At 56.7% G+C, this 26552-nt stretch overlaps 10 protein-coding genes across 10 annotated transcripts; 5 read left to right on the top strand and 5 right to left on the bottom strand.

The window, feature by feature from the left end:
• Positions 1 to 533: 533 nt before the first annotated feature.
• On the bottom strand, positions 534 to 1478 carry WHR41_03801 (uncharacterized protein; the record flags this gene model as incomplete). The annotated part of the gene is made up of 1 exon (XM_069372407.1): positions 534 to 1478. One exon carries the CDS (start codon positions 1476 to 1478, stop codon positions 534 to 536), a length of 945 nt encoding a protein of 314 aa, XP_069230586.1.
• A 504-nt stretch (positions 1479 to 1982) lies between these two features.
• On the top strand, positions 1983 to 4472 carry WHR41_03802 (uncharacterized protein). Its single transcript, XM_069372408.1, has 7 exons — positions 1983 to 2307; positions 2366 to 2446; positions 2510 to 2719; positions 2780 to 3394; positions 3446 to 3507; positions 3556 to 4167; positions 4232 to 4472. The coding sequence occupies exons 1-7, from the start codon at positions 2181 to 2183 to the stop codon at positions 4277 to 4279; spliced, it is 1755 nt and encodes a 584-aa protein (XP_069230585.1). The 5' UTR covers positions 1983 to 2180; the 3' UTR covers positions 4280 to 4472.
• Positions 4473 to 4568: 96 nt separating this feature from the next.
• Positions 4569 to 5461, bottom strand: WHR41_03803 (uncharacterized protein; the record flags this gene model as incomplete). The annotated part of the gene is made up of 2 exons (XM_069372409.1): positions 4569 to 5345; positions 5402 to 5461. The coding sequence occupies 2 exons, from the start codon at positions 5459 to 5461 to the stop codon at positions 4569 to 4571; spliced, it is 837 nt and encodes a 278-aa protein (XP_069230584.1).
• Positions 5462 to 9794: 4333 nt separating this feature from the next.
• WHR41_03804 (uncharacterized protein) lies at positions 9795 to 12366 on the top strand. The gene is made up of 2 exons (XM_069372410.1): positions 9795 to 11122; positions 11180 to 12366. Exons 1-2 carry the CDS (start codon positions 10150 to 10152, stop codon positions 11587 to 11589), a joined length of 1383 nt encoding a protein of 460 aa, XP_069230583.1. The 5' UTR covers positions 9795 to 10149; the 3' UTR covers positions 11590 to 12366.
• A 1236-nt stretch (positions 12367 to 13602) lies between these two features.
• On the top strand, positions 13603 to 15397 carry WHR41_03805 (uncharacterized protein). Its single transcript, XM_069372411.1, has 2 exons — positions 13603 to 14591; positions 14649 to 15397. Exons 1-2 carry the CDS (start codon positions 13959 to 13961, stop codon positions 15120 to 15122), a joined length of 1107 nt encoding a protein of 368 aa, XP_069230582.1. The 5' UTR covers positions 13603 to 13958; the 3' UTR covers positions 15123 to 15397.
• Positions 15398 to 15440: 43 nt separating this feature from the next.
• Positions 15441 to 16293, bottom strand: WHR41_03806 (uncharacterized protein; the record flags this gene model as incomplete). The annotated part of the gene is made up of 3 exons (XM_069372412.1): positions 15441 to 15582; positions 15649 to 15726; positions 15803 to 16293. The coding sequence occupies 3 exons, from the start codon at positions 16291 to 16293 to the stop codon at positions 15441 to 15443; spliced, it is 711 nt and encodes a 236-aa protein (XP_069230581.1).
• A 537-nt stretch (positions 16294 to 16830) lies between these two features.
• WHR41_03807 (uncharacterized protein) lies at positions 16831 to 17868 on the top strand (the record flags this gene model as incomplete). Its single annotated transcript, XM_069372413.1, has 1 exon — positions 16831 to 17868. One exon carries the CDS (start codon positions 16831 to 16833, stop codon positions 17866 to 17868), a length of 1038 nt encoding a protein of 345 aa, XP_069230580.1.
• A 180-nt stretch (positions 17869 to 18048) lies between these two features.
• On the bottom strand, positions 18049 to 20751 carry WHR41_03808 (uncharacterized protein; the record flags this gene model as incomplete). Its single annotated transcript, XM_069372414.1, has 1 exon — positions 18049 to 20751. One exon carries the CDS (start codon positions 20749 to 20751, stop codon positions 18049 to 18051), a length of 2703 nt encoding a protein of 900 aa, XP_069230579.1.
• Positions 20752 to 22354: 1603 nt separating this feature from the next.
• Positions 22355 to 23254, top strand: WHR41_03809 (uncharacterized protein; the record flags this gene model as incomplete). Its single annotated transcript, XM_069372415.1, has 1 exon — positions 22355 to 23254. One exon carries the CDS (start codon positions 22355 to 22357, stop codon positions 23252 to 23254), a length of 900 nt encoding a protein of 299 aa, XP_069230578.1.
• Positions 23255 to 24319: 1065 nt separating this feature from the next.
• On the bottom strand, positions 24320 to 25626 carry WHR41_03810 (uncharacterized protein; the record flags this gene model as incomplete). The annotated part of the gene is made up of 2 exons (XM_069372416.1): positions 24320 to 25351; positions 25405 to 25626. 2 exons carry the CDS (start codon positions 25624 to 25626, stop codon positions 24320 to 24322), a joined length of 1254 nt encoding a protein of 417 aa, XP_069230450.1.
• Between the last annotated feature and the right edge of the window lie 926 nt (positions 25627 to 26552).

The following is a 26552-nucleotide window of genomic DNA, read 5'->3' on the forward strand; positions in this document are numbered from 1 at the left end:
CCGGTGGTCTCACGAATGCTTGTTCAACGAGACCATGCTCATATAATTCGGCCTGATGCTTTTCAATCTACACATGTGCCTCGCCGCCATCAACTCGTGTCGTGAAGTATGTTTCCTCCGAGGCGAACGCAAGGCAAGAAATCGAGTGGTTGCCGCCTATGATCATTAGAATACCTCCTGCTTTGAAAAAATGATGTGGCGCTCGTTCATAGGTGTTCTGGAGCAACACTTGTCTCGCCAGCAAGCTTCACTTCACACGGCCCATACTCTGGTAGAAGCGGGTGGTTGTCCAGGAAGCTGCTTGGTCTTGTAGACCTCTGCTCACTTTTTTCGTGGTCTCTTCCCTTCAACCCGTCGTGCAACGGACTGTGGATAGCCAGTCTCGTCGTCGTCTTTTGTCTTCCCCTGGAGCCAGTGCCTGTGGTCTTGTGCAAGTCAATACTCGAAGGTCGCGAATATTCACGTCATCCCGTTATAATCCTCTTCCAAAGGACCCAGTCGTTCAGCTCCCACAGCACCACCAAGCCTTCCCATCACTTCGCCGCGTCCCTCACGAACCGAGAAATCGCCTCCTTGCACGCCCGCTCATTGTAACTCTCCCAGCACTCATACAAACTGACCATCTCCTGCGTCGCGTCCACCACAGCCTCCATATCAACCTTGCTCTCCGCAAGCCAATCCACCAACTTCCCCATCCGCTGCGGACTCTGCCTGAACCCAAACCCAGCCAACGCCCCCCCAGCAACAGCCCCCTGCACCGCCGCCGCACTCATCGCCGGCCCTCCCGCCGCCGCCGCAGCAGCAGCAGCAGCAGCAGCACTCGAGCTATGCGCCTGCAGCCCCGCCGGATGCGCCGGCCGCAGCACGACCGCGAGGAAAACCGCCGCCACCGCGATCACCGTCGGCGGATACAGCAGCGCGAGGTCCGTGACGAAGCTGTCGTTCAGCACAGCGTGCGCGAGCGCGGCCTCGTCGGCGCCCAGCGCCAGCGGGCCCTGCAGGTCCGCCAGCGCGCGGTACGGGTGGTGCACGATCAGGCGGCTGCTGAGCGTGCTGATCAGCGCGAACTCGCACTCGCCGATGCGCCCGGTGTCCTGCGCGCCGAGCTCCGGCCACTGCCGCGCGGCTTCGTTCAGCAGCAGCCGGATGTGCTGCGGCGTCTCCTCCATCTTGCACGCGAGGTAGGTCGCGGTCGCGAGGATGAGGTAGGGGTTTGTGCGCCGGGGTTCGACGTGCAGGTAGAAGCGCTTGAGGTAGATTTGCGCGGTGGCGAGCGCTTGCTGGCGGAGGGACATGCGCTTGGCGAGTTTGGTTAGTTGGGTTTGCAGGTAGATGTTGATGTGGCGGGGGTCCGGGAGGGGGTATTTGGTGTGCAGGGCGGCGTGTTGTTTGGCGAGGGTGGTGCGGTGGGCGAGGAGTTCGGGGCGCGTGAAGGTCCAGTATTTGGCTTGCGTGGAGTCGTAGTAGTTTGCTGCCATGGTGAATGGTGGTTGACAGGTTGTATTCCTCTTGGTCAAAGTCGAATATGGGCTTGCGTAGGTCCAGAGAACGATTTGGCGGACTGTAAGTCCAGATCTCGATCAATCAGGATCTCTTCAAGAGGGCCCCGTCAGTCTTTCCAGGCACTTGCAGTGATTGTCCTTACTGATGTGCTGTGCGTTGTGCACTTGATCATTATTGCCAGATTCGATGCTGGTTGTGTCAATCAACATTCACACTGGGAAAAATGAGGAACCATTGCGGATCTGTTTTGTGACTGCCTTTACATGTACCTGGAATGATATCTGATCTTCGAAACAAGTCAAAGCCAAAGCCAAACTGCGAAGTGAGGTGCTACCGACGCGACCCGTGCGCCAGGTCAAGTTGCTGACCAGGGAGAGGGCCCGCCCGGATTATTGCCGCCAGCCGGCCGCCCGCACCGCAGGAAGCTTTGAGTCCAATGCTTGCAGGGCCAACGTCAGAGGCACGCGCGCTGGATAGGGAACGAGCGCCTCGCATATTCACGGCAATACCACATCTCCACTCACCACTCGAAAAAAATCACCCTCCCTGGGCACCGCACACCTCTGCGACAGCTCCTATCGCGGCGCCCCTGGAGACCTTGCGAAAACAGGTCCCTGAAATTGCAGCTGCCGCCCCGGCTAGCCATGAAACCAAGATAGCAACAGCAACATACGGCTATGGATGGCGAGTCCCGAGAGGAGCGGGATGCCAGGATCAGGGCGCTGTGGGAGCAGCTGGATACCAAGCGGAAGGGCAACGTCGACCTGCCCGCCCTCAAAAATGGCCTGACAAAGATGAACCACCGTGAGTGTGCTAGGCATAGCTCTGCAAGGGGAAGGGCTAACGCTAAGTTCCCTCACAGCGCTCAAGGATGCGGACCATTTGATAAAAGATATCCTACACGCGGCCGACATCAATCACGACGGCAAGATCTCTTTCGAGGGTCCGTTTTGTGTTACTCTACCGAGACCGAAAAGCGCAGTGTGAGCTGACAATGTTTTGCAAGAGTTTTGCAAGTTTTGCCAGGAGACCGAGAAAGAGCTCTGGAAACTTTTCAAGACAATCGATAAGGATCAGAATGGCCGTCTGGACAAAGGCGAGCTCGCGGCGGCATTTGAGCGCTCCGGTGTGGGTGTTTCGAACGCGCGACTGGAACGCTTCTTCTCCTATATCGACAAAGACCGTGATGGTTCGATCGACTACAACGAGTGGAGAGGTACGTGGGATTGACTCAAGTCACGACAGAACGCCGAAGAAGCTGACACAGAAGTCCCAGATTTCCTTCTCTTCATCCCAACCCAGGCGCCCGGCCTCAAAGCGGTCCTTTCCTACTATCAGTCCGCCGCGCAGGTAACGCCGGAGGGAGATGTTCACATAAGCGATGAGTCGCTTCAGGGCCTTGGTACGACCCTCGATTTTCTTAAGACCTCAACGTTCGGCGCAATCACATCTCTCGTCCGTCCGTCAAAACCCTCTCACCAGCAGCTTCCTCCGGCGGCCGCGGTCAGTCATGCAACAGCCGAAGCGTCACAAGCGACTCAGCTAGCATCGGCGGGCTTCTACGATGCCGAAGACGAGGAAGTCCGCGTGGAGGAGGAGGACCCGTACATCCCGATTAAGCCTGCGCGACGGAAGCTCAAACTGACGGATCTTGTGCCCGATGTAGGCTACTTCGTCGCGGGTGGATTGAGTGGAATCACGTCGCGCACAGTAACGGCGCCGTTGGATCGCCTCAAAGTGTACCTCATCGCGCAGACCACCAACGCGCAAGACGCAGTTCAGGCCGCGAAGAGTGGCTCGCCTGTGAAGGCGGGTCGCCAGGGTGTAAGAACCTTGGTCAACGCTTGCAAGGAACTGTGGGCTGCCGGCGGTATCAGGAGTTTGTTTGCAGGTAAGACTAGCATTGCATTCAGGTCGAGAATGTTGTCTGACGACTTCACAGGCAACGGCATCAACGTTGTCAAAGTCATGCCGGAATCCGCCGTCAAGTTCGGTTCTTACGAGGTTCGCCATACTTCCCAGCATCCTCCACGCAGCTACTGACTTCAGCAGGCCTCAAAACGTGCTGTCGCCAGATTCGAAGGACACAGTGACCCTAAGAACATCTCTGCGCCCTCGCAATTCATCGCAGGTGGTATGGCTGGCATGATCAGTCAAGCTGTCGTCTATCCTCTTGATACGCTCAAATTCCGCATGCAATGTGAGACCGTCGTCGGCGGCGAGCGTGGCAACAAACTTATCTGGCACACGGCACAAAAGATGTGGGCGCGCAATGGACTCGCTTCTTTCTACCGCGGTCTTCCAATGGGCTTGATGGGCATGTTCCCGTACGCCGCGATCGACCTGTTCATGTTCGAAACCCTCAAGAAGACTATGATCGCTCGCAACGCCAAGAAGAAGGGCGTCAAGTTCGACGAGGATGCTCTTCCCGGAAACTTCACTCTGGCGCTCATGGGAGGCTTTAGTGGTGCATTCGGCGCCAGTATAGTATACCCTTTGAACCTGTTGCGCACCAGGTTGCAAAGTCAGGGTACGGCGGGCCATCCCAGGACATACACTGGTATCATGGATGTCACGAGGCAGACCCTGAAGCACGAAGGACCCCGCGGACTGTTCAAGGGCTTGACACCGAACTTGCTCAAGGTCGTTCCGGCCGTGTCGATTGTAAGTGTCTTTCCTCGCATCTTCGATCTCGTGTTTGGATATGACTTACTGACTCTCCCTCCAGACATACGTTGTGTACGAGAACACAAAGAAGGCGCTGCATCTGCATTAGTAGGACACTGGTGGCCCTGGTTGAGCGTCGGAATATTTGTGCTTCATCGCGAGGCGTTGGGCGTTAGCTGCATAGAGCTGAGGAGCATAGGGTGCCAAATGATGGACCTGAGGTTGTGTGCTTCCATTGTGTTTTGGGATACAGGGTACCATTCTAGTCGTACAAGCCTCTTGTATAAAGCCTCGACCCAATATCCTCGTCTACTAGAGTCTATCTCGGCCGTGGAAATCTATCCGTATATGCAGACATGCAATCCTGCTCCCTAAATTATCTTACATTCTTCCTCTTCTCATATCGAGCCACCCATGGTATTGCTCGCCCACTGATAGCTGCCCAGGAACACAGCTCCGCCAATGCTGATCCACATCGTCCTCGGGCCCAGCCCACTGAAGAACGCCCTGGGCCCTTCCTCCCTCCATATCCGTCTCGTAACACTCACCGCGCTCTCTTTCGTCGTCGCAAGCATCAGCCGTGTCTTCAACACATCTAACGGCGTCGTCGCGGCAGCCGCCACACCTCCGCTCACGCTACCAAACACCGCGCTCTCCATCGCCGTCGCATCCGTTCCGCCCCTCCGCGCCGCCGCCCAACCCTTCATCCTCTCCCACAGCGGGAACTGAATCACCGTAAACGGCACCTCCCTCATAACCGTCACGCCCCAACCCCTGTACAGCTCCGCCCACACCCTCCTCAGCCCCTCCGTCTTCGCCAGCCCCAATATCCCACCCAACGCCGCCCGCGAAGAAGGATACTGCCCGGCCTGCGCGCGCTGCTTGACGACCTCCGTCGGCACGCGCACCGCGCACGCGGCCACCTCGCCCAAGCTCGCGGCCAGCACGTGCGCGCCGGGCCTGCGCGGGTCCGCGAACTGCGCCTTGACGCCCTCGTACGTGACGAAGAAGAGCGCGGCGCCCGGCGCGCTGCCCGCCGCCGCGCTGCCGATGCCCTTGTAGATGCCGCGGAAGCCGCCGGCGGCCCAGAAGCCGGCGGAGGACTGCAGGCGGGTCTTGAGCGTGTCGAGGGGGAAGAGCGAGGTGTCGACTGTTGTGCCTGCTAGGGCGCCTGCCTGGGATTGTTAGAGGGTGGGGGTTTGGGGAGTTGGGAGGGAGGTGGGGGGCTTACGAGGAGGGAGCGCAGGTAGGGCGATTCGACGAGCGTGGTGGGGCGGGTTGTTGTGTCCATTTTTGCTGAACAGCTAGCTGGAGCTGCTAGCTGCTGTGGAGGATAGAGGGAGGTTAAGGGCGGGAGGTGTGAAGGAGTGATGCTGTTGCCATTGGGCGTTGGTCGCGTGCACTGGCTTGACGTTTGGACTCAGCGCATGATGTCGTCCCCAAAAAAGTCCCGGCGGCCGAAGCGATGTCGGCTGACTGGCCGAGAGCTGTCATTGCGCCGAGGGTCCATCAATTCATTCCATGGATATATTTAATTGTGACGTTCTTTTCATTTCTACACAAACCGAATGCTTTGCAGGATGTTGTTCCAGGAATCCACGCTGTTTGATTGATCGATCCTCGTGGAAAGCTCATCAAGCTCTAGGTCGCCAGTGTCCAAATGCCAGCACCAGGCTACCAGTTGAACAAAAACACCATTATTACTCCTTGCTATATGAATGAGACAATTTTACGATTATTGTCATGTACTAATAGCTCGCCGATGTCTAGATCACAGTGATAATCCGCCAGAAAACATTCCCCTCCCCATCCAACCCTCAAGACCTCCTCCCCTCATCACCCTCCAACTCCGCCACAGCTCCATCATTCGACGCCTCGACCGGGCGCGAAACACCCGACACCTCTACCACATTCTTGCCCTCCATTTCCGGCTTGTCCATTGCTTGTTCGGAGCGAAACACCTCGCCCACAAAACCCGACTTGCCATCGCCCATCGCACCCTCCCCACCCGCCGCCAAATCATCCCGCCGCTCCCCCTTCCAATCAACCAAAGGCTCGCCCGTCTGGCTCGCGCCTTCCTCCCTCGCCTTCCGCCTCTTCCTTACACACACCCACGTCGCGAGAGCCGTAGCGAGCACGAGCAGCGGTATGCCCAGGCCCAGGCCGAGGCCTAGCCCGAGGCGCAGACTGCTCGAGTCGGAGCCTGGACCCGAGCTAGAGCCAGAGTCAGAGTCGATGCCAGAGTCAGGCGCGGAGCTGGAGTCCGGCCCTGGGGCCGGCGTGGCGGTCGCGGAGCCGTCGACGATCTGGAACTCGCTGCTGTTCGAGTGGCAGCGGTTGCACTCCGGGTTGTCGGGGTATAACAGCCTCAGGTGGAAGGGGTCGCTGCGTCCCATGCCGGGCAGCACGTCCGCGGTCCATGGCAGGATGGTCGTGGCGTTGGAGACGTTGGCTTTAGCGAGAGCGTGTCAATGAGGAAATCGCGTGGCGGCTGCTTTCTCAATGCTCGGCGGACCTACTCAGCAGCTTAAACATCTCCCAGTGCCCGTCGGCCCGGGGCCCTTGGTACAGCTCGAGGGAGACGATGGGGAAGGTGGAGTTCCATCTGAAGACGACTTGTTCCTCGGGCTTGAAGAAGATCTTCGGCTCGTTGGCGCGGACGCGTGGGGGATACACGAGGGCTACTGTGCGGTACTGCGCGAGTGACAGAGACGCCAATTGTAGGATGAGCACTGCGACTCGGAGCAGCCGAAACTTTACAGCAGTGAGATGAGCCATGGTGGTGAGGTCGGTGGGCGGGGAGGAGACGAGAGAGGGTGCGGCCGCATTGTGCTTTACTTCGTTCCTGGTGGATGGGTGAAGGGGCTGAATCGGGTAAATCTGCACGATAGATTGTGGCATCGAGCTTCACCGGTTTCGTTCAGCCGCAGCTGTGGCTGAGCCTCGTGCGGCGGGAAGATTTGATTTGCTCAGTAATTCCATGTGCCATGCAGACATGCAGGCATGGCTGATGTACAGCTCTTGAGGTGGTAGCCATGTTTGCCATGTAGTTTTCGCAGCTTCCGACGATATAGTATCCTGAGCAAGTGCAACTCTTGCTGTGTGGTGCGGACCGTTAGATGTCAGCGAGAGGAAGTCTTCGCCCTCCATTTCCATCGACGCAATTAAATGTTGAACGCGGCATCGAGTTCAGGTCAAGACCAAACGCAAGATAGATGAAAAGTGGTACTTGACCTTTGCCAGCGTATACGATCAAGGAATCTTCCTTACCTGAGCTGATATGCAGCAGCCTGACATTTCTACTGTACGCGCAGTGCACCTTGCAATTTGGATGGGCAGCAAATCTGCAGACGAGTTGCTCGGCGAAAGAAAAGGAAAACATCTAAGATGCCGAAAGATGCATATACATGACAGTAGTGAGACCTGCAAACGGACGGACAATAAGCAGGGACGTACGCCCGGACGTGACGTCGGCTTTAAGCAAAGACCAGCCACAATAAGCTTATTACCTTGCATCGACTGCCAATCATCGGGAGACCGATCAATTGTGTATACGTCGATTGCGTCGTCCTCTGCGCCGAGGACTCACATTACGCATTGATGACTACCGCGGCTGTTGAACGTGATCTTGTTCTTGCAAGCGCGACTCTTCAGCAGACGTGCGCGGACACACCGAAACTTCGACACGTTTACCGCCACCAACCAGACCGAACGCGCGGCCAGACAGATCTACTCGTATCTTTCCCAATACCAAGGGTTTTCGCCAAGGAGGCAGAAAACTTTACGTGTGAGTCTTGACAACGCGTCAAGGTTGGAGGCGCATACCGTCCAGACCATGTGACAGGGAATTTCAGACGCAAGGCGTGTCGCGGTATGCGTGGCAGGGCACACCGAGACGAGACTATTCAGATGGCGAGAAGTACGTATGTAGGTAGGTCGCACGGATCCTGTTGCCGAACCGGGGAAACGATCGTGTCCATACTGTACGTGGAGGAAGTCCACATCCCGAGACCGAGATAGGGCAGTCATCGACAGCCGTCGCGTTCAATGTAACAGGCCGCGTCGACATAGAGCGCTGATGAAACGTCGACGTTGAAGTCCTGCAGAACTCGCAAGCGACAACACATCAGCAGGTGGTTTTCATCATATTTGCTTCTTCATAATCGGACAAGAGATTCCGTAAGACAGAGATAAGCTGGATAAAGGATGATCTGCCAAAGCGTCGTTCGTGACAACAGCAAGTCGTCAGTAAGGGCCATCATTGCCGACGTGGCAGGACCGTGGCGTCAGTTTCGTGCCGATACCTGCCCGCGATGAATAGGCGCGCCTGGGTGCAGCCTGGGGTAGAGGGGTGATCGCTGGCTGGGATCGCGATAGAGATGTGGCTGCGACCCCTGACCGTTGGAGCTACTTGTTGCCCGACGAAACGGCCAACCTCGCCGGATGTCTGGAGAAGGGATCCTACGTGAATTTTCTTGAAGATCAGGCCTTACAGGATTTGCGGTGGAGTTTGGTAATTTGTAGGATACGGTGGACCAGAGAGTTCAGAGAGCGGCGCGTGGGTACAATGAAACATGGATTATGTGTTCGATCGGACGTCGGTTCGGTCGCGTCCTATCGATTCGTGATTTTGCAGTGTTGGGCTCCATGTTGAGTCAGAAGACGATCAGGGAGACAGCGCAACGCTCGTCGCACACTGGATGAGCGTCCATTCGGAACGGCGGCACCGAGGCGACGAGGCAGAGATCAGGACGCGTGATGTCGGCGCGAGCGCGGTGCGTGGAGGGGTTATGTGGCAGGTTACATAAGGCAGCAATATTTGATCGAAAAAGGGCCTGGCGAGACCCACAGCTCGTCAGGCCATCCCGTCCGAGCATGCGCGCAGACCAGCTGGACCGGGATGCGCGTTCACCATCGCGTGTGGGGAAGCACGCAGCGGTTTGGGTGGGCCCGGGGGAACAGTTTCGAAGGCTTTTGCAGAGGCAGTAATTAAAAAATCGATAGTCGAATGGAGCGCGGGCAGGGTTCGGGGAATAACAGAGAGCGGCGGGCTGGGCTGCGGTGGACACGGCCAGGCTCGCCGCCCGCCAGCCGGCCGCTGCTCATCTCCCAGGCGCCGGACGCGTGCGGTCGCGTGTCGCCAAGCCCTCGGAGCGTGCAAAGGCGTGTCTTGCGACGAGGGATGGCGTAATGGAGCATGCGCGGGCGAGCAGCAGCAGCAGTGAGGCCTCCCAGGTCGCGAGACAGGCGCGGATGAGGCAGGCCGGCCGCGACACACGTGATGCGTCGGGCGTGCGTGTGCAGCGGCGGTGGAGGAGGAGGAGAGAACAGGTGCGTGTGCGCGTGGGCGACGAGGGTCGGCGGACGGCGAGCACGCAGCAGCACCTGGGCGTCTGGACGGAGGCATGGGAGGAGGGAGGGTGATGGGACTGATGGAACAGACGGGAGTGCGCGGCGCGGGTGGGTGGGCGTGCTTGAGCCAGCCCAGCACCGCAGCAAATCGACGGCTCGCCCGCTGAGGGAGGCGCCGCGCTAGCGCGCCGGGCTGCTTGCGCGGCTGCCCTGACACGCGGCAAGCAATTGCGTGTACAGCAGGACGGCCAGCCGCACTACCTACCTAAGCCTTCGACCTCGCCCGACTCCCTTCGCCGCCGCCCGCGTCTCACCTTGCGAGACCGACTGACCGACCGACCGACCGACGCAGCCTCTGCACCACGCTTGATCACGACCACAGCGACTGCTACGACCGCGACGCATCCGAAGGATAAATTGCAGACGCAGACCGGCGCGCATCTTCTCAGGGTCGAAAGCAGAGGCTGAGCGAGCGATCGGCGCCGAAGGGCTGTGGGCTGTGCACGTCAGCGGGCGCAACTCCTCGACTCTCTCACGCCTCCACACTCTCTCTCTCGCTCCCGACACCACAACGCGCGCCTGCGCTCATCACCACCTCTCCCTCACCACACTCCCGTCGACCCAGCCATGGACAACCGGAGTGGCATGCCTCGGCGCAAGCCTGTGCCCCAGCCTCAGCAGCAGCTGTCGGAAAACTGGGCTCAGGACTTGACGGCACAGTTCAGACGGACCCTATCCACCAAGCGGATGAACGACCTCAGCAGAAGGCCTGCCTCTCAACGTCGTGCGCCCTCGAGCCTGGCCACCGAGTTTTTCGTCGACCGCTCCGCCAGTGCACAAACTCCTCCTGCACCTTCGAGACAGGCACCACCCGTGCCCGGCGTCCCACACCTCGAGGCACAGACGCCAATGACACCACCGCCCAGCTACAACGCATCGCTCAAGAACATCCCTATCGTTCCTACTGCGCCCACAGACAGCAGATCGCTGCGATTCCGCAGCATGCTCATGTCTCTTTCGAACACTCCCTGCAAGTGGGAGAACCCCGGTCTACTGGACGAAGCGCTCGGTGTCATTCCACTCGAGCGCATCTACAACGCAGCTCAGGAGGAGAGCGACCTTTTCGAGGCTGAGGCCGCATCTCTAGGCAAGAAGCCGGCGTGGGGTTACCAAGACTGCGTCATCAGAGCCCTCATGAAGTGGTTCAGACGCGAGTTCTTCGAATGGGTCAACAACCCCAAATGCACGGCTTGCCATGCGCCCACAGTCGCAAAGGGCATGGCTGCCCCTCTCTCCGATGAATCAGCCCGTGGCGCCAGCAGAGTCGAGCTTTACCAATGCAGCAACCAGTACTGTCAATCATACGAGCGCTTCCCTAGATACAACGATGCCTTCGTTCTGCTCCAAACCAGACGTGGCCGCGTTGGCGAGTGGGCTAACTGCTTTACCATGCTCTGCCGTGCAATCGGCAGCCGAGTGAGATGGGTCTGGAACGCCGAGGACCACGTCTGGACCGAAGTCTACAGTGTACACCGCAAGCGTTGGGTGCACGTTGACTGCTGTGAAGAGGCTTGGGATGCTCCCTTGCTCTACACACAAGGTATGTTGCAACCCACAGTTATGCAGTAGGAAAACTAGGAGCTAACATCACCTTCAGGGTGGCGCAAAAAGCTTAGCTACTGCATTGCCTTCTCTGCCGACGGTTGTGCTGATGTCACTCGACGTTACGTGCGTGACAGCAATTGTGCGGTCCGCCGCAACAAGTGCTCTGAGGGCGACCTTATTCACATCCTCCGCGAAATCAAAGCTATGCGCCGCAAGGACATGGACAAGAAAGAGAAATTCCGCCTGATGTCCGAAGACACTCGCGAAGACGAAGAGTTCCGACGCAACGTCATCGAAAGTCTCGCCCTCACCATCAGCCGCATACTTCCAGGCGGGGACGCCGCTACCAAGGGATCACAACGATCGGATCCAGATGCGCAGAAGGCCGCCGAAGCACGCCAGGAAGCCGAACTTCTTCGTGCTCGCGGTGTCCGCGGAGCACCTAATCAGAGGCAACAATGAAACCCTGACGTATCTTGATTCTTTTGCGTATTCTGCATGGCGTTATAACGGCGAGACGATTCACCTTTTTGCTTTTACTGCGGACACCTTGGAGTCAACTCATCTATGAAGCGATCTAGCACAGGCGTTCACTCTGGATATTCGGGCTCTACTTCACTTCTTTCGGAGAAAACACTCCACATTATACCACCGGTTCTGGGACTATTAGGGACTGGACGACTTTATTTCACCACCATGCTCGTTTTCTACAATGTCTAGTACCATCGTTGCAGGGACGGAACGCTCTTGGAGTTTCATTTGTTTTTCATTATCATGGTCACGGCCAGACGTGCGGACTGGTCGGGATTGGGTTCACGGCATCTACGCAGCGCAGCGGCTGTCGGGAGGGTTTAAATGAGAAAAGGCTTGGGTTGGCATGCGAAAATCTTTCATCGCGATGCATCGACCGGAACAGAAAAGGGCTCACTCACTTTTGCTCACGAGGAATGCGCGGAACCAGTCAAGAGAGGGAGACGTTTCATTATCATGTGTTCATTTCATTGATCCCACCTGGGTTTTCCCTTATCTTTTCCTATTACGATCGAGGGCTGGCGACGGTTTTGTGGTCTCTTTCCGTCATAACAGTAAGAGGAAAGACAGAGCCCAGACGAAGGTAGCCTCTTCGTTTTTTCTCAGCTAGTGTCTACCTAGAGATCCTCGGCATGCTTCTCGCACCATGCAAACTCCTGCATCGTCGCGAGCGATTGATTTGAAATGAAGCCTCGGAATTGCAAACCATCCGTTCGGTCCTTCCTGCATCACTCTCCTCCGAATCTCACGTGCGTCGCCTCGCTTCAGCGGTCAGCTCCAGGGCGCCCGAGTACGCGGCCCTCACGCATATGTATAACTACCAACACCTGCGCACGCACACGTGCCATACGGCGATTAGACGGCCTGACGTGCAATCTCTTCCCACGCCCGCTGACTGCTTTACCGACGTGAATAATCATCCGCTATTCCACGTGGCAGGCCTCGCGACTGCGTGACTCCGCGCGCATTCTTGCCTTCCTCGCACCGTGCACGCAAAAACCTCACACCCATGTCCGCGCACCCCCAGCACAGCGCACAGCACAGCACGTCTTCACCGACTGCTGCGACGCGCACTCACATCGGTACACAACACTACTACCAACCCACCGACCGACGACGCAACAACCCACCCAGGCAAAAGCGACGAACGAAGACACCGCCCGAACCTCCCCCGCCCGCCTCGCGCTCCGAAATGAGCCCAGGGTGAGACGTACGCCGGGGTTGGGTTGGCATGCGCTGTGCGCCGCTGTGAGTGATGAGCTATTGTTAGATCCTGGACTTTGTTCAGCCCCGGGCCCCGGCCCTTCGTTAGGCTTTCGAGGCCCTGCGTTTTGGCCCCGCGCGTGGCTGGCGGGCTGGGCGGGGACGCGAGGGCCTTTTTGGCAAGGCCTCGTCACTGGTGCTTGGTGGCGCTGAGGGGGGCGGGAGGGGATTGCGTGTGCGTGTTGGTTGTGGTTGCTTTTTGGGCGGGTGAGGCGTTGTGGGTGGGTGATGGGTGGGTGGGGTTCGGGGGTGGTACGTATGGGATGGTATGGTATGTACGTAGAGGGTCTGTGGATGGTGGTGGTGAAGGCGGGTTTTGGGGCTTGGGGATGTTTGAGGGTTCGTTGGCGAGGCGAGATGAGGGTCAAGCCGTGAGAGTGTGAGCGTGTTTGAGGATGAGTGAGATAGATGACTTCTGTGCGTAAGGCTGTCTACGTGATCGAGGGCGCAACCGTTTGGTCGGTCCGTGGCTGGGACGGGTAGGGCGGTAGCGGTATGATGATGGCGTGTTAGGCCTGCTGCCTGCTGGGTGGTGACAACTGCGTCTGTTCGCTCGCGTGGCTATAGCGACTAGCTCCACGACTTCTGAGGACACTTTTAGCTGAAGGAAACGCACTCTGGCCGCAGCAGAGGGTGTGCATTTTGGTAGAGGCGTAAGCGGGCGCAGGCGCAGGGCTGTATCGTCACCCCACGCAACGTTACAGCCACTGCGGCGTCACTAGCAGCAGTACTGCTCAGCCCGCCTTGCGTACACCACGAGCCAGAGAGCCCTTGGCAGATGCTCTAGTGAAGCCGTCGTGCCCGTCCCGCGAGGCTGTGATCGCCGCATCTGAGTGAAACACATGCGATCGGCAGGGAGCTACATGTGAGCCCGCCTCTCCTTTCTTCAAGCCGGTACTTCGTTACAGGTCGCGTCGCATCAACCTACTCCTACCGATCCGCACGCGTCGCTTGCTTACTCCGGGCATACCATCACCTCCATCACCACCTACGTCGACTTTACGACTGCCAACACGCTTCGAATAGAGACCGCAATCATGGGTAAAGCCGGTCGCATCGCGTGTATAACCACGCCTATGGTCCTCACCATAGCTTCGTTGGTCGCCATCGCCTTCCTCGAAGTCTCTGGCTGGAAGCCCAGCTCCTCACTCAACAACAACTATCTCATGTCGGCGGACTTCAGCAATTTCACCACCGCCAATGCAGGAGGTCTTACAGACAGCACCGAGCTCACCGCAGCCCTGACCCTTGCCGAAAGCTCTGGTCAATTGAAAGAGACGTACCGCATCTATCTCTGGAACTACTGCACCGCCAACCAGACCGCCGGCAAGATCGATTGGTGCAGCGACAGACACTCGAGCTTCGTCTTCGATCCTGTGGAGGAGTTCGGCCTGAATGCCACTACCACGACAGACCAGTCTACTGGCTCGACTGAGGCGGACAACGCGATCGCGAGCGCGATCAACAACGCAAAGGATAATGCAGAGGAGTTCGAGGACAAGATTCTAGGAGACAGCGCTGCGGGAGCCATGAAGGTCTACAGGCGCGTCGCTAAGTGGAACTTCATCGCGTACCAGGTCTCCTTCTGGACGACTTTGATCACCATTGTGGTCGGTCTGTTGGCCATCTGCAGTCGCTGGGGAAGCTTGTGCACTTGGATCATGGCTATCGTGAGTTTCTCCCAAAATCCCTCAACAATAGGCCCCATTGCTAACCCATCCTCACAGATTTCCACAATCTTCACCTTCCTCGCCGCCCTCACAACCACGATCCTCTTCTCCACACTGACCGGCGCCCTGCACACCCTCCTCGACCCATACAACATCAAGGTCTCGGTCGGCACTCGCGCGCTCGCCATCGCCTGGATCGCCACTGCCCTCTCGATCGTCGCGACCCTCTTCTGGCTCTTCTCCATCTGCTGCTGCTCCGGCCGCAGCAACCCGCATCACAAGTCGAACAAGGGTGCTCTCTGGAATGCAGAACCCAAGGGCGGTAACGGGAGGCGTTCCGTCATGAGCCTCGGAAAGACCGGCTCTGGTTACGAGCGCGTCGAGAGCCCATACGTCGGCGCCGACAGGGTCCCGCTTAGGGACTACCCTCAGCAGCCCACTACCTACCAGTCACCTCAGCCTTACGGTGGCGGCTACGCGCAGCCGAATGCTTACGAGCCCTACAGGCAGCAGCAGCAGGCGCGGTGGTGAACGAGCGCCTGAGCAGCGAGTATTTCTACCATTTACAGAGGCATAGCGCAGGCGTTTGTGTACAGTTTGGGCTTTCAGAAATTTGGCTTGCACAGACCCATTGGACCAGGCTTGCTCTACTTCCTCTTGCTTTCTTTTGCTTGTTATATCTGTTGGTCTGCGTTCCCAGACTTCACGAGCGATGATACCACGATTCTGCCCTCGATCGATAGTTCACGGCCGCATTAGCCGTATGTATATACACAATACGAATATCATCATCATCATCATCATCATCATCATCATCATCATCATCATCACATAATTACACTCCACAGCTCAGCAAGTGTGAATGCCAAACTCCGCCCACCAATTCTTCGCCGGCGGCTTGTGCGCCAGCCCCCATTTTTGCAACTCCTCAGTCCGACCGACTTCCATTTCGGGCGAGAAGGGCTCCCAGAGCTCGAAGTCCACCAGGCCGCTGCTTTGATTAGCAGGGTTGATCTCGTAGGGATGAGAAAAGCGTAATGGCCGCGACCTCACTTACCACCGTTCGCTCTCCGCGTCCCACATCACGTTCCGCAGCCCTTTGTCGCCGGGCTCGACCCCTAACTCTCGTACCGCGCTACATTGGTACCATCAGCTAGATCTCTCCTACCCGTAGACTAGAGATCGAGAGGTCAGATTCAGTTACGACTCACCTCAGCGCTTGCCCGAACGCTTCCCGGACCTCTTCCCGCTCCTCCTCCTCCAGGCTCCAGTACCCCAGCTCGAACAGCGACTTCCCCGGCAGGACGCTCATGACTGTGCAGTTGACGTACCCGCCGGGCAGTAATCCCTCAGCCGGTTGCGGGAAGTTTTCGAAAGCGACCAGATTGGGACCTGCAGGCGTTTGGGCGTCGGCGAAGAGGCGGAGGGCGTCCAATTCATGGGACGTGGTTGGACTGGGACCGGGCTGCGGAACAGACGGGTTGGAGGTCGTTGTGTCGGAGATCTGGACTTTCAACTTGAGGATGAAGGGTTGGCTTGCGGGAGATGTTGGAGGGTTGGTGTGGCGGCAGCGGTAGAGGATGCGGCTTTCGGCTGGCTCGGTGCCGTGGCATTGGCGGAAGTCGGTTATGGGGTTTTGAAGTTCGTAGGAAGAGCCATCTGAGAAGACGATAGGGTTGGGAAGGAAGGAGAGGGCGTCCATTGGCGTTGTGGTAGCTGGTTTTGGTAATCCGTTGGCGACCATACGGTCTGTCAATAGAAACTATCAATGTGGACGATCGTTGGAGTACCAGCAATTCTATCAATGTTGTATTCTTAAGTTTGTATATCGAAAATGTACCCGATGAGTGGAAGTGTGGATGTTGTCGTCTGGTCGATGATAGAGGTGATGATGGAACGACGCGCCAAGCCAGAAGATACTTGCCCGTCTCTCCTTTCATCCGGATACACTCTCATTGGAGACGCCACACAAGTACACAACGCATTAAAGTATCAGCCAAAGCCGCATGAGTGCTACTTCCCGCAAATGTTTGGCACTTGTTCCTTTGTCCGATCAGGAACATGCCGTGGCCTCGCTGAAGCTTCGATGTGCCGAGGTTGGACATCACCCTTCATCAATCGGACGACATATGCACCGGTAAAGAGGCACCCTACCCACCGCATCAGCCCTTTCACCACTACATCAAGACTCCTAGAAAATCAAATAAAAGAAAAACCAACGGGAGAATCGTTGCCACCAATGAAAGCAATCCTGGTCCCCGAGTTCCTCACCGACCCCTCAACCCTGACACCAACAACGACGCCCGCTCCAAAACCCAAGCCAGACGAATATCTCATCCGCGTCACCCACTGCAGCCCACAGCATGCCGACATCCTGCACGCGCAAGGGAAGCACCAGAACACTCACCCGAAAAAGGGCCACGTGCACCCGCCTTTCATCCTTGGGTACGACTTCGCCGGCGTCGTGGAGCAGACGCCGAGTGGCGACAACAGCGGAGAGCTGAGTAAAGGCGAGCGCGTCTTCGGCGCCTCCATCGGCGCATTCGCAGAGTACGTCGCGATCAAACCGCACATGCTGCGCCGGATCCCGGACGGCTTGAGCAGCGAGACAGCTTGCGCGGCCAGCGGCCAGGCCGTGTCGTTTGCGGCGGCGGCGTACGTTGCGAATGTGCGGGCCGGCGACGTGGTGCTCGTCAGCGGGGCCAGTGGCGGGCTGGGAAGCGCGTGCTGTTCGGCGGTGAAAGCCCTGGGAGCGAGAGTTATTGCGCTGGTGGGCGACAAAGGTAAGGCGGAGGCGATGCGACGGGATATGGACGTCGACGAGGCCTTGGTGATGGAGGGAGAGGAGTGGGTTGATCGGGTACGAGAAATTACGGATGGCAGGGGCGTCGATGTTGTGCTCGACAATACGGGAATGGTAACGGAAGCAACTCGGTGTGTGGCGTACGGGGGCACGATTGTGATTCTCGGGTTCGCTGCGAGAAAGGGTGAGATGGAGGAGGTGAAGATGAACAGGCTACTTCTTAAGTCTATTACACTCATCGGGTACAGGTTCGGAGAAGATGGGAGGAGGTACCCTGCAAAGCTCGAGGAAATCTGGGATCGGTATCTGAGATTGTTGACGCACGGGCAGCTGAAGCCATTTATCTATGGCCAATACAATGGCCTCGGCGACGTGGGTCGAGCATTGAAGGATCTCGCAGAGAGGAAGGTGTACGGAAGGATCGTGGTTTCTCTAGACACAACCGATGCAAGTGCAGAGAAGGCGAAACTATGAGCGCTGCGGCATGAGTTGAAAGGACATGTGCTGTGCTTAGATAAGGACTGGAAGGCGGCTGCATGACCCTCGCACTTGAAGGGGTTGACCGGCTATTACCCAACTAATCTATACTTTCTCTCACATGCTAATAAATACAAACATACATGTGTAGTGGGAAGTGGACCTCTATGTCAATTTTCAACGTCTCTGGCCACCACGGCCACGGCTCTCGTCTGCGGGTCTCTCCACAATAACGACCTCCAAAACATCTCCCGCCTTGCCGCTCTCGTCTGCTAAAGGTACCATACCGAGAATGGGTCTGTACTTGAACGTACCCCAAAACTTCCTTTCATACGGTCCTTGCGGTGCAGCCGCGGCGTCTTCGCTCCGCAAGCGTGTCAGTTGTAATCCTTGAGACTCATTGTCGTCGTCTTCCATATCAACGTCTCCACTCTCATCAAGGTTTCGGACGACGACCGCCTCATCCTCACCATTCTGAGTGGTGAGCTTAATAGTCCCGGCGTGGCCAGGTGTGCGTTGCGACGCAGGTAATCTGCTACCAGCACCGCTGCTACCGCCTTTAATACGCTTCGGTGTCATTGCGGAGTCTTCCTCGTATCCGCTTGGGCGGCGTTTCTTGCTGTGCGGCGTACCCAGACCATCATCAAGGTTCTGACCAACATTGAGCATGAAAACCCATGTGCTACCATGAAGCCAGATGCGCTCGCGCTGGGCAGAGGTGTCCCAAACGGCACCAACAGCGCGATCACGGATCTTCGTGAAGTCCTCTGGTAGAACAGAGGTCGGGTTGCGTCGGCTCCAGTCGCTGAGCTTTCCTGCGAGAATATCGAGCTCGTACATCTGATGCCTTGCTGTCATGACGAAAAGTCTGTGTTGACCTTGCGGGAGAGTATGGGCGTGTGCATGGGGGTTAGAGCGGGTTGAGTGAACGCCGGGATTGCCATTGACCGCATCGATAGCGGCTGTCGTAACAGCTTGAGGTCTGAAGGTAAGGACCAGGGGTGTCGAGTCCAGCTTGGGGAGAAGATGGCCGTTAGGATTGTCGGACCAATGCTGCCCGTAGAAGATGGCGAGGGCATCGTCGTCGTCATCAGAGTCTGAGTCGGAATCAGAGCCATCGTCAGACCCCTTTTCAGAATCGTGCTTCGCGAGATCCAGAGCGGGTGCAGTAAGATCCTCGTGACCCTCAAGAACCCAAGAGTCGAGGTAGCCAGACAAATCACCAGTCACGAGCACAGAGCTTTCATCGTTGAACGCCATACGTGTGATTGCGTGGTCATACTTGTTGTAGCCTGACAAACGCTGAGTCTTGCGGCGAGGGCGGTCGAGATCGACGACCCGATCAATGATCTTGTAATGTTTTGGCTTCTCAGAATCAAGAACGAAGCGCACCACTTGGACTTCGTTCTCGGGTGTAGCGGCCGCCAGCCATTTACTGTCGGGAGAGAAGTTAACAAGGCGAGCGCCGGAGTCCGCGAGGTCTTCAGGAACATCAAGTCTTCGGATTGCGAGACCATCAGAATCAACCCGCTTTCGCAGCTGGAAAGCCTTGACCTCGGAGTTAGTCGATGCGGCGAGTAGCTTGCCATCCGGCGAAATCGTTACGCTCGTCAATGGTTCCGTGCTGTCCAGGCCAATCTTTGCAACGAGCTTCCGCGGTCGCTGCTGCTCGGGAAGAGCTTCCAGCGTGTTCTGCCTAGCAATCCGCCAGATGTAGATTTCTTGGTCCCACCAGCTGACCAAGAGCCTTGCCTTGGGTGCGCTCGTTACGGGCGGCTGCGAAGGGAGGCTAGGCAGACCACGCAGGTGCTCCTTGCCGTACTCGCGGAGCGGAGTTACCATGGGTGTAATGTCGTTTCCACCAGAGACCACAACACTGAGCTGCTTGCTGTCGAAAGAACCCATAGCCTTCACTTCTCCGTGGTGAACGCGCCTGTGGGCACCCTTTGCCCAGCTCTTACGACCATTCTGCTGCACTGATTGCCTGTAGACTGCAATCCTGCCATCGAGACCACCCGAAAATACGGTCTTCCCGTCGTTGCTCACAATGAGATCCAGACAATCGGCATCGTGACCCGTCAGACGCTGAGAAAGAGAATATGACTTTCCGTCCCAGAATCGTACTTCGCCGTTCGAGTCCGCAGACACGATGTCCCCGTTGGGCAAGCATTTCACTTGCCAAACCATAGCGTTCTTCGGCGCACCAGGAATACCAACGCCCAAGCTCATGTTACGCAGCAGGGATCCATTTCTCGTATCGAAAATTCTGATCATGCTGTCGGCAAATCCTGCAACCACAATGTCCTGATCCTTGTAGGCAACCGACATGCAGCGCGCGCGCTTCCCACTGACTCGAGCCAGAAAGCGCTTGAACTGAAGGTCATCGTCCTTCGTTGTGAGCAGAACCAATGCACCGTCTCCACATCCTCCAACAATCTCTTGCGACTTTGGCTCTTCCTGGGAGTTCTTCGACGGCTTCGGCTTTGGCTGGGCAGCAATGCACCAGACCTCGCTGAAGTTTCCCGTCGATTTGCGCTTCGGCTGCCCCGTTGCAAGATCCCACTCGGTCACTGCGGGCGAAGAGGCGATACTGAAAAGCCTCTGCTGGCCAACAATCACGTTTCCATCGTGGTCTTTCTCGTCCGGATCCTGTGTCCAGACCAAAGCATCGACGCTCTGCTTCTCGCCTGCAAATACAACTTCTTGATTCCACAACCCCTTTTGAGGGTCCCAGATTTCTATGCTTCCATTCTCGCGGCCGATGGCGAGCTTTAGCGCTGGGACGGGTCCAGAATAACCGCTGTCACTATTTCTCGAGAAGGCGACTGCGCTGATCGGAGAGGTGGGATATGGAACGAATCGCGAACGGTGGACGTCCATGGTGCTGAGAAGAAAGTGTGTGTCGCTGAATCAACAGGCCGCCATCGCCTGTGTGTGTTGCGAAGGGTTGTGCAGACTGCTTCGCGCAGTCGAATGCTCGCCGAAAGCTGGGTTGCGCGCCTTGGGAAATAAATTTTGGTAGCCGTCGGCTTCACAGCGAGACGGCGCTAAGCCAGCATTGCGGACCGAAGCGCATGCTTGACCCACATCAAGGGACAGGGCGCCGTGAGCGTGTACCCTAATGAATTTACCCTTGCTACCCTGAGTTACCCTAACATGTCCGCTGAGCATTAGAAGGAACATTCACAATCATGACCTCGCAGGCTCAGCCGCCTTGACGCCAACATTATCTTGGATATTGTTCGTGCCAATAGCAATATTCTTGTCATGCAGACATCATTTGTCCCCGACGTCCTCAATGAGACCGCCAAACGGGGTGTGTCGCCATTCCGGCCTATCACCATCATTTCGAACACGCTGGGTAAGCAGGTTGCTATAACCCAAATACAATGAGACCATAAAGGTGAATAGAGACCGCTCGCTGTCCAGCCTATTTTCTTAGGATACTCGACATGCATAATAAGTGTCAGGTCTTGACCCGATCAAAACATCTTCCGCAATACCCCCCACTATGGCGCACAACATGGCTTACACACTCGGACAGTCAAGTAAGCTCGAGGATCTACCAACTGAGATGCTATGGGCCATAAGTCAGCACCTGGACTCTTTCGGGATGCTGAATATACGCTGCACTAACAATTTCTTCCGGGAGTTGTTCGATGACAACTACCTCCGGCGTTATCCACGTCATCCATCAGACGCTTTTTGCGAAGACCCAGCTCACCTCACTCGCCTTCTCTGCCACCTCAAGTCCCCCCTCCCAAGAGACAACGTGACGGACCTGGCGCTCGTCTCAGCATCTAGCAGTCTCGCGGTGTACAGCACATCTTCGTCTCCACTGGACTTCAAATTGTCAAGTTTGACGTCGTTGACTCTTATCCAAGTCAGTCTCGAGGGCTGGGATCTCCTGAACATCCTCCAAAATCATCACCGTACTCTCAAGGAGCTCAATCTTGATCGGGTTAAACTCCAACAGCACGAGGCCTGGGCTTCTGTGATCTTCTGTGTGAATGAAGAGCTTCGACTCGACCACTTCTGGGCACGATGCCTCACCTAGGACGCAGTGATTACGCGCTACATGCGGTTGGCAGTTGGAACTAACAACTTCGGACATGGTACCTGCCAATGAAGCATCGAATGCTCAAGATTCGATCGGCATCTTCGATGTGATCAGCGAATATCTCTCTGGTATACAGCTCAAATGGGACCGCATTGATCACGAATGCACAAGCAAATGTTTTCGGCTGAACGATAGCGATCGGACGTGTAGACCACTTGTCCATGTGATCTCAAGACGCTGCATGAGATAGTGGCAGATTCAAATTCTACTTCGAAAGTGGTCGTCAGATCTGTCAGCGGATCATGCAAGGGGTAATCACTTCCACCCCCTGGCCTATCAACCGTGGTTTCGAGCCGCAAGAAAGAACCAGGAAAACAATTAGAAGTCCATAGACAATCCAAATCGCAGAAACGTATATAATACATGATGCTACTTCTAAGAATTCCCAAATATTCATTCCAGTCGTCGGACACAAACAATACGGTCCAGCATCGCAAAACAAACATTGCTCAACTCCCTGACGAGATCATCGAGCTGATCACAATCTACCTATCCCCTCAAGACCTACGCAGTTTCCGCCTGACCTGCAAGCGCCTGGCTATAGTCACGACGCACCTCATAGCCGCACTTTGCGACTCACACCACAAATGCATCAATGCAACTCACAGCCTCACCACCCTTGTCCAAGGAAGCCGCATCGCCCTACTCAACCGAACAACGACAGACCTGACCCTCTCCGCGCCGTCCTGGAGAAGCATTTCAGCCTCCTACGATGACCGCCTGCGCGAAGTTTCTCTCTCCAGGCTCACATCTCTGTACATAGACAGCATCAACATCACTCACCCAAGCGCCCTGACCCACTTCCTCGAAGCGCACACAACAACACTCAGCAAAGTCTACTTTTTCAACGTCCACGCCCCCAACCTCCCAGCCTGGCGCGCCATCCTCCTCCAGCTGGCGAGCACGCGCGGCCTGGAGCTCCTCCGCCTCAGACAGCTGTTCTACAGCGCCGGACGGAATGGCGCGGTTTTCCTGATCCCGCGCTCGACCTATAGCACGGCGCAGTCGATGATGCACGTTCTCGACGAGGGCTCAGCGGCTCCCAGGGAGCGAGAGATGCTCGCCACGACGGCGGCCTCGCGCGCCGATATCGAGCGGCTGATTGGCGACTTCCTCGACGAAAGCGGGCAGCTGAGGATGGATCTCGGGCACGAGCAGAGGCTCGCTGCTGAGAAGCGGGCCCCAGTTGGAGGACGGTGGTGGTGGGCGGTCCGGCGGACGATGAAGGATGTAGCGTGGAATCGCCCCACGCAGATGAACTGAATCGACGAAAGCGGTGCTGAGCGACCGGACACCACCCGTGGTTCTGTGCTCCCAATGCTGTTCCAAGCAGTGTCACGGAAGGTGTCACCGGTCTCCCCTGCCGAACGCCAGGGCGCCTCTCGAAGCGTGGCACGGCACCATGCATGCAATGCGCTGCGCATGCATGCGCGAGAGACACAGGCACAGGAAGGTGGTACTGCATGCTCGCCTGCGCCGGCTTGCGCACGCCACGAACCACCCTTGACACCAAACAGACAAAAAGCGCCAGCCAGCCAGCCACCCGCACGAGCGGCGGCGTGCGCCGGAAAGGGACCTAGGTCCAATCAATCCCAGGCAGAGAGGACATCATCAAACCAGCCGGAAAAAAGAATTCCGAAAAGAACAACAAGAATTGACAAGTTTCAAAAAAAATCTTTTGTCTTCTTTCTATATTCCCTCGCGGTTGCATTAATCTCCGTGTGTTTTTCTCCTTCTTCCACCCAGAAGAGTCGAGGGACAGAACGGACCGCGCGCTTCGAGGCACGCGCCGACGCCCCTTCGTGGCTCTTCCTTCTAACATAGCTAGCTCTGTAATACTCGTACATGTGTTCGCTTATCCCCCTTTTCCCATCGGCCTTCCAGACTCCCTCGGGAAGGGATCGTTGGCGGCTCTCTTTTAGAATTGTGAGGATCCGTCCAGTGCCTTTTCCCGAGGAGCGGGCCATGCGAGGAGTAGTACATTCTTTGGCGCGGTTTGTGGCAGCAAGAAGCAAAGAAAATCAGGACAGAGGAAATCGAAATAAGAAAAGGTTGCGGACCGACGGGTCGATGCCGTGGCGCATTTTTTTGGGTTGTTGCGGGAGTTAAGGAAATCAACGAAAGAGGACGAAGATGAGAAATGCCGCCGTGCTTCCCCTTTGATGAGAGGAAACTAATTCTGTTCGGTGGCAAACGCTTTGCAAAGATGGAAAAGTAATGCTGGTATCTGATGACTTGGAGAATGCAGACGCTAATGGTGGACGCTCAATGCTGTGTAGTGGACTCCGTGGCAGCCGATGAAGCGCACAAGCCGCTGTCGTACTTGATCTATTGCACAAACTGCGGGTGCTGCGCGTACTGTTGCTGCTGGTAGCCCATGTGCTGCTGCTGGTATTGCTCGATGCTGGACGGCGGTGTCGGGGTGCAAGCGCCCATGCGAGGCACTTGAGCCTGGGGCATAGCGTAGCCCTCGGTGCCGTTGAAGTCCTTGTCGGGGGTGATGGGCGGGGTCAAGACACCGGCCGGCACCTGTTGCATGTAGCAAGCCTTCTGAGGGGTCTGCGGGCTCATGAACTGTCCATTGACTGGAGTTGCGACCTGCTGGACGTGGATCTCTGGTGTCGGGGCCTGCTGAGCAGCCTGCTGCGCTTGAAGGAGCGCTTGCCTCTGGAGGAACTGCTCAATGGTGGGGGCAACTGCCGAGAGGTGAGGCGAGCTGTATTTCCTGACCAGTGCCGCGGATGGCTGAGAAAGGTAGTTGGAAAGGTTAAGAACCACCTGCGGGTCGTAGCGAGCAGCCCACTCGGAGTAGCGGGGCTGAGGACGGCCAAGGATGCATCGTGCGAGGGCAAGGGCAGACCTTGCCATGACCGAAGGGCGGACCGAGATAAACTCCTTGTGGTAGAGAGCAACCTCACTGAGGTACCAAGACATGTGCTCCAGTTCCGGGTCACAGGACACTTCGGTCAAGGCGAGCTGCTGGAAGCTAGTCACGGTCGGGTGGCCAATCATCCAGTTGAGCGTCTGGAGGACGTGCCACTCCATCTGAGTGAACATGTCATCATCGTAGAGGGAGCAGCACATCGACTTCAGCTCCCGAATGGTAGGCACACGCTCTTTCCGGTCGCCATACTTGGCAGCGATGAGGAGGGCAGCACAACCGACCAGCTGATAGTGACGTTTGTACACCACACGGCGAGAGCAGTAGCGGTCAAGGAGGTTGACGGCGAGGTGGAGGGTCTCCGGGAGCAGTTGGAAGGCATGGTGAGCCTCGAGCAGGAAGTCGAGCAGGTAGGGGCGCATGAACCACTGGATCTCTGTCTGAATCTCAATCGAATGGATGTCAGGCATTGTCTCGGCCTAATCAAAGTTAGCAGGGTTCTGAGACAAGGCTAGTCTTGGCTTGCGCATACCTCCATGTGCTCCATGTGATCCAGAACGTCCTCCTGGTACTCCTCGGCGGTAGCGCGTGAGAGCTCCTCTGCGAGAGCCTTTTGCCTCAACTTGCCGATTTGGCGTGCATTTTCTCGCTCGGCCGCAGCACGCGCGTACACGCCTTCATCGTCACCCTCGACGAAGAACGAGTCGCAGTATCCGTATGTCGGGAGTTGGCGCGACATCGGTCGGAAAGCCATGTTGTGCGTCGTTGGTTGTAGTGTTGATAAAGAATGGACGTCAGTTCTCCTGGATTGACGATAAAAGTCGTTGGCGGTTATCGAGAGGTGCACGTGATTGGGTGCAAGAGTCGAAGATCCGTCGAACGGTATTAATGAATGTGTGGCCTGTCGTATAGGCCGGTGAAAAGGATTGGAATTAGTTGGTAAAGCGCAAAAAAGAATGAATGGTCTAGAACGACAGCGACTTTGACGATGGTAGTCGAAGAAGCTGTTATAGGAGATCCACCTATCAATGATCAGCTGATTGGTCGCGTGTCGTGTTGTGGAGCCGCCAGACGTAAGGCTTCTGGAAGGACGGATGCATACCTTGTGAATTAAATTACGTTGCTTGACGGATCGAGTGTAGGCGCGCACAGTCGATCGCGACGGGAGTTCCTTGCGAGCCACAGCGAGTAGCCCGATTGGCAACCTGAGAAACAAGGTTCTTCTGGTATGCCGGTGCAATCTGCAGAGAAACGAACTAACGCCTCCGCTGTTGCTTATCAAGGTCGGTACGTGCCGTAAAGATCTGGCCAATTCTTCCAGGGGTAACCTAGGAAGAATCTTTGGGAATGTTAGTGGATGGCTTGTGCGGGAAAGGCAACCCGAGTAAGGGTGAAGCGTGCCGACACGGCAGGGTGTGAACATACCAATTGCGAGGAGGCTCAGATGAGGGACACGAGTGCATCAATCAACGATGGTGCAGTGAATGCTATACAGCACGCTATGTCAGAACGCTGAAGGACTGTGAGGAAGGCTTGTCAGCGATTGTGATCTTCAGTAGCTGGTTGCGAGTGATCCAAATGGCCATTGATCAGTCCACGGTGACGGTCCCCGGGCGGACGCGCTTCGATGCGTGGCAGGTAATTTTGGCTGGAATTGAGCACGGACTCCAGGAGGATTGG

Source organism: Cladosporium halotolerans (genome assembly GCF_011745625.1).
Source record: "Cladosporium halotolerans strain TM138-S3 chromosome Unknown Sca10, whole genome shotgun sequence".
Classification (NCBI taxonomy): Eukaryota; Fungi; Ascomycota; class Dothideomycetes; order Cladosporiales; family Cladosporiaceae; genus Cladosporium; species Cladosporium halotolerans.